We start from the raw sequence: 9,505 nt of genomic DNA, 5'->3' as shown, positions 1-9,505 counted from the left end.
GGAGGTCTCCACATGCCCTCCTCACCTGAGGAGCCTCTGGCTCCTTTCCCAGGCAGCCCCGGGCCCAGCCCGGCAGTTCTGGGCTCCCTCGGCAGATGGTGGTGCTGCACTGCTCATCCTCTGCCTCCTCTCCACACGCCGGGAAAGTCATTTCCAGGCCCAGGCATTCAATTCTCCGCTCATGAAATATATTTAAAGGCTTCAGCTCCTGCTCTAATGCTCACCCAGGGAATTTCTGGGCAGGATGTTCTCATCTCACCTCCTTGGCAATGGTTTTGGACCAGGCAGGAGCAGACAAACGGCCTCAGTGGCAGATTTATGTGCCAAGGGAGGAAAGGGGAATATGTTTGGGATTTATTTCCCCTCCCTGCCGTAAATCTCTGTGTCCTGAACGAATGATGGCATCACTTTTGGGGTTTAAAAAAGAAATCATGGGGCAAAGTGTCAAAAGTTTAAGGAAACAGAAATGATGGAATAAAAGAGATCCCGCTGTGAGTGGCCTTTGCAGCAGCTCCCCTGTGCCTGGAGATGAATTTCCAGCCAGCTTTGCCTGGTTAATCCAAGAACTATCTCCCTGTCCCTGCAGGTAGAACAGACAGGGAGAGGCCATGGGGAGGTGCCCCACTGGCAGAATCCCATGGGAGGAGGAGAGGGGGGACCACAAAGAGCTGAACATCCCCCAGAGCTCTGAGAAAGCTCCAGGCAGGGGTTTGGGTGCCTGGGGCCAGCCCAGGGTTGGATGAGAGCTGGAGAGCTGAGGACAAACACTCCTGGCTCCCTCCCTCCCACCCCCAGCCCAGCGCCCTGCCCTGCTGACGCAGAGCAGAGCCAGCTGCAGGGCTCAGGGACACTTGTTTGAGGTTCCAATTAGATCTCCGTGGACCAGGGCCACTCACATCCTCTCCTGATAGCAGGGAACCATAAATCCAGAGAGGATTCATCCACCAGGGCAGCGGCTCCGGCTCCGATGGGTGGCAGGGTAAGGGACCATTTTCCTCTGCTCCTCACCCCAGGTTTGCAGGGAGAGGGGCCAGGGTTTGTGCTGGAGGTGTTAATCTATGTGTCTTTATTGCCTCTGCTCCCTTCCTCTTCCTCTCTCTCTCATTTTTGCATCTCTGTGTTCTTCTCTGGCATTAATTCTGTTATTTGGTGTTTACTTGGAGGCACTGAGACAACCAGCCCTGTTTCCCAGCTCGGTGACACTCACATTTGATGATAAAGCATTTGGAGTGTTTGCTTTTTATAATTAAAAACTGATATCTGTCACTGCCTGGGATTCCAGGAAACCACAGGTTTTTTTGGGAAGAGGGATAGTTCGGGCTCAGCTCCATTAATTTTGCCCCTCAGTCCCTTGTGCCCAAGAGCTGTGAGAGCATTAATGGTTAATTGGTTGGCTTAATGCAAGTTTCTGATGGGTATTTTTGGTGTGAGCAGTGTTCCCTCAGCCCTGATCTCCCTCACTTACATCAGGCTTTGAAGTCCTGGATCTTGCCCTGACATTTCAATTAGGGCAGATAAAAAGACATGGAAGGTAAAATGAATTTCCTTTGAGGCCGAATTTAATCTCCAAAGAACAAACACGGAATAAAAGATGTTGAGATTACCTCAGATAAGCTGGAGGCTCGATCTGTGCCTGGAGTCTTTGGGAGGAGACCGAAAGGATGCCTTGAAGCAGGTACAAGATGTCTCAGGAGAGGGGAAATGGTTTTGGAGCACCACTCCAGCTGCAAATTTAAAAGCAAGCCTGATGAAAACACGGGCTTTGATAGTGAAGCTGGTGGTCCCAGCTCCCGGGGAAAGCACACAGGTTCTGGGAATGGCACCCAGCTCCTGGGGAGAGCACACAGGTTCTGGGAATGGCCCCCAGCTCCTGGGGAAAGCACACAGGTTCTGGGAATGGCCCCCAGCTCCCAGGGAAAGCACCCAGGTTCTGGGAATGGCCCCCAGCTCCTGGGGCCACCCTCGGTGCCCCCGGGAGCTGCTTTCCCGAGGGAGCAGCCGTGAGCTGTGGGAGGAGTGACCCGGAGTGTTCTCTTTAAAGGTGCTCAGAGCCCCTCACCCCTGAGCCCAGGAGCCCCCCGGAGCCCCGGCCATGCCCCTGGCTGTGCCCTCAGCCCCCCAGCACCCCCCCCAGCGCTGGCTGGCCCAGAGCAGGGGGTCCCCGAGGCTGGTGCTGGTGGTGGTGTTCGTGGCACTGCTGCTGGACAACATGCTGCTGACCGTCGTGGGTAGGGGGGCTCTGGGGGGGCTGCCCGGAGGGGACGGGGCTGGGCCCTTGGGGGGGCTGCTCGGGGGTGCAGTGTGGGGTTCTCTGAGGGTACAGCAAAGGGGTGGGTCCTTTGGGGGCTGCCTCGGGGGCACAGTGTGGGGTTGGGTTCTTTGGGGGCTGCTCAGGGCACTCTTGGGGGGCTGCCTCGGGGGTACAGCGAGGGGATGGGTCCTTCAGGGGTTGCCTTGGGGGCACAGAGAGGGGATGGGTCCCTGGGGGGCTGTCTCGGGGTCTCAGCTCCTCTGTGGGTCTCAGGGTGATGCCAGCAGGGTCCCTGCTCAGGGCTGGGTGCTGGCAGCTCAGCTTGGCTCTGTGCCGAGCCAGAAAACAGAGGAAAATCCCCAACTAATCCCTTCCCCGGCTTCTGCCCCAGTGCCCATCGTTCCCACCTTCCTCTACACCACCGAGTACGAAGGTGCCAACAGCTCCGTGGCCACAGCCCAGCCCGAGCCAGCTCCTCCAGCCCTGAAGGCTCCTCCTTTCTCCTCCTTGTTCTCCTACTTTGCCAACACCACGGTGCCTGTCCGGGGCTCTGACAGCCCCCCAGAGGTGCCCAGTGGGACGGAGAGCAGCCTCCCAGCACGGCCCCCCAGCAGCCCCCCAGCACCTCCGAGGGGCTGCCCCGAGGGGGATGATTTCCTCACCAGGGAGAACGTCCGTGTGGGGCTGCTCTTTGCCTCCAAGGCTCTGGTCCAGCTGCTGGTCAACCCCTGCGTGGGCCTCCTGACCAACAGGTAGGTCACAGAGCCGGGTTTGTGGCCCCTCAGGGACAGGCAGGAACAGCCATGGGGCTGAGCTGCTGCAGCCGTGGGATTAGAGGAACTGGGGAGAATGTATCCCTGAAAATAGCAGGAATTGTGTCTGTTCTGAAAGCCTGCCCGTGGTTTGTGAGTTTATATCCCGATCTAAACCTCACTAATGCTCTCCTCAGGTGCTGGCAGGTGCTGTTTGGTGCCAGTAAGCACCAAACAAACAAACACAGCCTCCCAGCCCACCATGGTATAATGTTGTTTTGTGGCCTGTGTCTCCTGCAGACACTGTGAGCTGAGCTGGGGTGGGAGAGCAGAGCCATGGCTTTGGGTGGGCTCTGCAGGGGGGCACTGGGGCACTGACCAGCCCTTGGGGGCTCACCCACCCGTTCAGGAGACACTTCCCAGCCCACAGAGAGCTGTGTGTTAAGCTGGGCAGCGAGGCCAGATGTCAAAGCTCCCCCTGAGCTGGTGCCTCTTTTTTCCCTTTCCAGGATAGGATACCACATCCCCATGTTCGTGGGGTTCTCCATCATGTTCCTCTCCACAGTCAGTGAGTACTGCCCTTCCCTCTGCCCTTCCCTGGCACCAGGAAATCCTCTGGGCTGTGCCCTCCCTGCTGTCCCCGAGGAGGAGAAAGGAGGGAGAGCAGAGCAACCCAGAACGGAGTGATGAGAAAGGACGAGGAGCCCTCTGTCCCTTTGCCCTCTCCAGCACCCAAAGTGGTGCCAGCTGAGGCCAGTCTCCCCCTCTGCAGGGTTTTCAGGCCCAGCCTGATGCAGCTGTCCCCTCTCTCTGCAGTGTTTGCTTTCTCAGGCACCTACACCCTGCTGTTCATCGCCCGGGCCCTCCAGGGCGTGGGCTCCTCCTTCTCATCTGTGGCAGGTAAATGTTTCAGCTTTGTCCCCGTGTCAGCTCCCCCTGTCTGGGTTCAACTGTCATCCTCCTCCTCCTCCTCCTCCTGCAAACAGGGCACCCCAAAAGGGAGGAGCCCACCCCCATGGAACCACATGTCCTGTGCTCTCTCCCCGCTCCCAGGGCTGGGAATGCTGGCCAGCGTGTACACAGACGACTCTGAGAGGGGCAGTGCCATGGGCATCGCCCTGGGAGGCCTGGCCTTGGGCGTGCTGAGTAAGGACACCTCGATCCCAGTGGGATTTATGACAGCACCTCCACCCTGGATGTGCCCCTTCCCCATCCCATGGGCTCGGCTGGATGTCCTGCTCCCTCCCCTGCCCTCCCTCCATGGGACCTGACACCTTCCAACCACATTTTCCCCCAAAAAACACCCACCAGGGACCCGGAGGGGGCAGCTGGGGGCGGTGGCACTGCCCTGCTGTGACACAGCCTCTCCCTTGCAGTCGGGGCGCCCTTCGGGAGCGTCATGTACGAATTCGCCGGGAAATCCTCTCCCTTCCTGGTGCTGGCATTCCTCGCCCTCTTGGATGGAGGTGAGAGGCCACAGGGTTTTTACCTGCCAAAAAAAACCCACCAAAAAGCAACATGTGAAAAGGTTGCAGTGTGGGTGTTAGGGGAGGATCTGAGAGAAGGGAGAACGTGAACACAGTTCGGGTGACACCATCAGCACTGGTTGTTCTGTTAGGGCTGAATCCCATGGTTTCTATCTCCAGATGACTGACACAGCAATATGTAAGAATTAATCCCCCATTACTTAATGAACCCCCCAATTGCTTTCATGGCTTGAAAGGCACGTTCAGCAAAGCTCTTTGAGCTGTGAGTTCTTTGGCAAGGCCTTCCTGTCTGCAGCCTCTTCATGCCATGAAGGAATCAGACTTTGCCAGCACAAACAGTGTCCTGTGCTTCCTCCCATCACTGTGTCGGAGATAAAGAGCCTTCCCAGTGCCACAGCAAAGTCACAGGCAGCAGGAATGTGCCTTTTCTGTGGGAAGTACTGAGCTAATTAAATTACAGTCCCAGTTACCATCTTTGCCCAGATGTGAGGCGAGATATCTGTAATGAAGCGTGTAAGAGCCTCTGAAAAACAAAATGTAGGCCTCATACATACCAGAATTTCTGGTTTAATCCCATTCTTTCCCATATCCAATTCCTGTCATGCTCTGGTGGCCTCTCCCAGCTGGCAGCCAGGCGAGAGCATTTGCACTTTTGACTGTTCAGAGGTTGACAAAACCCTTCCAACACACTCCACTCTGGGCAGTTCTGGTGCTCCCTCCCACCTCCTGCCCTACCCCAGACACAGTTCCTGCACCCCTGGGGGTTCTGCTGGGGGAAGGGGTGGAGCTGAGGGAAAAGCCAGAGGGGAGAAGGAGGACTGAGGGGGTGTTCTCTCCCCAGCCCTGCAGCTGTGCATCCTGCAGCCCTCCAGGATCTGCCCGGAGGTGAGTACAGCCCTGGGCACCCCTGAGCGCTGCCAGGTGAGGGAGGGGGCAGTGCCCAGGGCCAGGTGAGGGCACACACAGCCCCCAGCCCATGGAACCCCCTTGGACACCCCGCAGAGCACCAAGGCCACCCCAATGTCCACCCTGCTGCGGGACCCCTACATCCTGGTGGCTGCAGGTAAAGGTGGAGGCTGGCACACGCTGAGCCCCCCTGAGTAAAGATTCCCTGCTTGAAACAGCAGCAAAAGTAAAGGCTCAAATGGAGCATCTCTGCCTTTTCTCCCCACCAGGAGCCCTCTGCTTCTCCAACATGGGGGTGGCCATGCTGGAGCCCACCCTGCCCATCTGGATGATGCAGACCATGTGCTCCCCGCAGTGGCAGCTCGGTAGGTCTCCTGCTTTGCAGCCTCCTCTCCTGAGCCTTGGGAGAGTTTAGAATCACGGGATCACTTGGGAAAGACCTCCCAGGTCACCGAGTCCAACCTGTGACCCGTCCCCGCCGTGTCAACCAGCCCGGAGCACCGAGTGCCACGTCCAGTTTTTCCTTGGACACAGCTCCAGGGATCAAAGAGCCACGTCCTGCTCGGGCACTGCGAGCTGGAGTGAAACGTCTTTTATATCGTTCCAAAAAAAAAAAAAAAGAAGAAAACATATGACCTCACACACAGGGGGCCAGTGATCCCGGGCTGTGCTTTGCTCCAGATCCAGCTGGGAATTCCTCAGCGGCGGCTGCACCATGTGCCTTGCTCTGTTATTGAAAAAATTGCACAGAACCAGGCTCCCCACAAGGGCAATAACGGGGAGGAGAGGCTGTTTGGGAAGCCTGTGGAAGCCCATCTTCTGCAGGGAGGATAATGGGCTCGTGCTGGGCTGCAGTGGTGGAGGCCAGATGGGCTTTGCAGGGGCTGCTCCGAGTGAAACGAGGCCACTCAGGGTGTCCCAGGCAGGGCAGGGCAGGACCTGCTGCTTACCAGCTGCCTGGAAAATGGGATGTGGAGATAACACCGCCTGTGTTTGCTGCAGAAGTAAAAACTAATGGTTATAAAACCCAATTGGCAGAGGAATGACCCCAGGGGTGCCCCAGGCTGCACTTAGATCCTAAATTGGATTCTAGGCTGGGAGCAGAGGGGGTGAGATTGCTCCTGATCAAATTATCCTCTGGGCAGGCAGGAACATCCATCCAGTAAAAGCAGATGATGCTTCTTTTGAGCAAGGATGGGTGAGGGGGGAGCAGCACCCAAAGATTCTGGCGGTGGGAAGAAGGGGCAGAACTCAGGGGAAAAGAACTCAGGGCTGCCCTGTCACCACTGAGCCCCAGGGGAACCTTTGGGGTGACTTAGAGCACCCAGAGGTCAGCAGACAGCAAAGAAAATCCCAAATACATTCCCTAAAATGTTTGGGTACCTGAGATTCGAGAGCAGTTTGGATTTAGACACAGTCCAACGACAAACCACCACCTCACGTGCTGTTCTGAGCCCAGGAGCCTTCTCTATTTATCTCCTTCAGTTCACCCACTCCCATAAACTCTGGGAAAAGAACCCTGAAGAGCTTGGACTAAACCTGCAGGATTAACCATGTTCTGTAGCTCTTAGAGAGAGGAGAGAAAATTAAACACAAATCAGTGTGTTCCAATAAGGAAGTTGTCCCAGGGAAATGGAGCTGATCAGTTTTATTTATAGTCAGCGGGAGAGTATATGAAAAATAAACAACTGGTAAAGCAGCAGGCAGAGCAAATATTTAATTTTGAGCTGCATAATGATCCCCGAGCTTTTTACTTAAGCAGTTGTTTTATTCCTCTTTATTTAGCAGATGAAAAGCAGAAGGCAAAGGGGGAAAGGTGGAGGAGGGAGAAACTATGGCAGGAGGGTGTTCAGGTGCCTGGCCTGGCTCGGGACGTTCTCCCAGTGAGGGAATGAAAACTGTGCAAATGCCCTGTGTTTTCCTGGGGGTGACACACTGTGTTTGATTCCTTCCCTCTGCCAGGGATGGCCTTCCTCCCCGCCAGCATATCCTACCTCGTCGGCACCAACCTCTTCGGGGTCCTGGCCAACAGGATGGGGCGGTGAGTGGGACCAAACCAGAGGTTTTGGCTCAGCCCAGCCCAGCCCGGCTGGAATTTCAGCGGGAATTGTGCCCGTGGTGCTGTGCAGGCTGAGAACTCCTGCCCTCTCCCCCGCTGCAGGTGGCTGTGCTCCATGATCGGGATGGCTGTGGTGGGAGTCAGCCTCCTCTGTGTGAGTACCTGAGGTGTCCCTGCCCCTGGCAGGGGGTGGAACTGGATGAGCTTTAAGGTCCCTCCCAGCTTGAACCATGATTCCCTGATCTACTCCACGTCTCTCCTCTCAAAGGTACCTCTGGCCACAAACATTTACGGGCTCATCGCCCCCAACGCTGGGCTGGGCTTTGCCATAGGTAAGCTGGGCTTTGCCACAGGTAAGCTGGGCTTTGCCATAGGTAAGCTGGGGGGTGCTCAGGCTGCTCCAGGGCTCTCTCCCCAGGAGCAGCAGTGCCTGACCAGCCCCTCCTTGCTCCGGGCAGGAATGGTGGACTCCTCCATGATGCCCATCATGGGTTACCTGGTGGACCTGCGCCACACCTCCGTCTACGGCACCGTCTACGCCATCGCTGACGTGGCCTTTTGCATGGGCTTTGCCGTTGGTAGATGCTCTTCTTTTCTCTTTTTTTTTAAAAAACAAACTTTTTAAACATTCTTTGCCATTATTTTGTTGGTTTTTTGTGTTTTTTTTTTTTTTAATATGAAATACTCGCTGATTTGTAGTATTAGAACAACACAGTAAGTTAATAGTAATTATCATTATTTGGATTATCTCAGAGTACACTCATAGCAGTGAGGGAGCTCTTACTCACAGGGGGACTGCTCAGTGTGTATCTCACTCTGGTTATCACTCCCTTTCCTCCACACAGTGTCCACCACAACCACCGAGTCCACCACAGGTCCCCTCCAAAGCGGACCAACCTCCCGCTCTCTGGGATTTTTATCCCTTTTCAACGTTTCAATCTGCAGGTCCCTCCACGGCCGGGGCGATCGTCGGAGCCATCGGCTTCCCCTGGCTCATGGTCATCATCGGGGTGACCAACCTGGCCTACGCCCCGCTCTGCTGGTGCCTGCGCAGCCCCCCCGCCAAGGAGGAGAAGATGGTCAGTTTAGGGGGGTTTTAGTGGAGTAGAGGGGGTTCACAGCCCAGGGGTTTGGGGGAGGTAAGAATAAATTCGCTAGGGATTGCGTCTTCTGCTTTGGGTGCCGCTCTGCCCTCAAAAAGGGACAAAAACCTCAGATAAAACCAAGTGAGTTTAGAGGGTCCTTCCCTTAACTCTCCCTTAACCTGGGGAGAAGTTGGTAACTCCTGATAAGTGTTCAAATTAATCGCAATTTGTACCAAAGCAGGATTTCTCCTCTCCTCCACCCAGGCAATCCTGAGCCAGGAGTGCCCCATGCAACCCAAAAGCTACACCGGGCAGAAGCCCCTGCGGGAATTCCCTCTCTCGGAGGACAGTGACGTGGAGGAGGAAAATGTGGAATAGCCAGTGCAAGGATGTGTGCCCTGCTTTAAAACCAGTATTACGGTTACAAACACAGGTTCTACGAGCAGTGGATGTATCAGCCTGTCCTGGAGAACAGCTTTGTCCCAGGCACAGCCTGCCCGTGCCAGAGGAGAACATCAACATCTCTCCCACTGTGCCAGGGCTTTGGGAATGTCTTTAAAGCACTGACTGTTCCTGAAAGAAAATGAAGGGGGAAAAAAAGAAAAAAGAAAATGATATCAACTCTGGGAGATTTCTCCAGATCCTCCTCTAAACCCCAGGATGAAGCTGTTCTGTAACAACAGGGCTCAATCCATCTGTGCCACCGCCCGTGAAGATGTCACTGTAATGTCACTGCTCCACGCTCCTCTGGAGACACTAAAAAACCACTCATTTCTTTTTGCTGTAGCTTGATGTGTCGTGCTGTGTCTGTGCTGCCCAGAGCTGCCTGTGTGTCCTCCCCAATGTACATTAAACGAATTCATTTGTTTGGAGAACTCTTTAAGAAACTGAGGTGGAAATAAGGTGTAGACTCCTACACAAAAAAAGCCACTTAGATAACTCGTGATTAATGTTATTTATATATA

General features: G+C 55.3%; 1 protein-coding gene across 1 annotated transcript; it reads left to right on the top strand.

The window, feature by feature from the left end:
* The first annotated feature begins 740 nt into the window (after positions 1–740).
* On the top strand, positions 741–9,415 carry SLC18A1 (solute carrier family 18 member A1). Its single transcript, XM_064637824.1, has 16 exons — positions 741–979; positions 2,042–2,228; positions 2,643–3,003; positions 3,513–3,571; positions 3,820–3,903; positions 4,057–4,149; positions 4,380–4,469; positions 5,332–5,375; positions 5,493–5,553; positions 5,666–5,761; positions 7,359–7,437; positions 7,558–7,609; positions 7,724–7,787; positions 7,914–8,033; positions 8,401–8,534; positions 8,805–9,415. The coding sequence occupies exons 2-16, from the start codon at positions 2,093–2,095 to the stop codon at positions 8,916–8,918; spliced, it is 1,587 nt and encodes a 528-aa protein (XP_064493894.1). The 5' UTR covers positions 741–979; positions 2,042–2,092; the 3' UTR covers positions 8,919–9,415.
* Positions 9,416–9,505: the final 90 nt, after the last annotated feature.

This window comes from Pseudopipra pipra, chromosome 28, assembly GCF_036250125.1.
Source record: "Pseudopipra pipra isolate bDixPip1 chromosome 28, bDixPip1.hap1, whole genome shotgun sequence".
Classification (NCBI taxonomy): Eukaryota; Metazoa; Chordata; class Aves; order Passeriformes; family Pipridae; genus Pseudopipra; species Pseudopipra pipra.
This window is presented reverse-complemented; position numbering and strand designations above follow the sequence as displayed.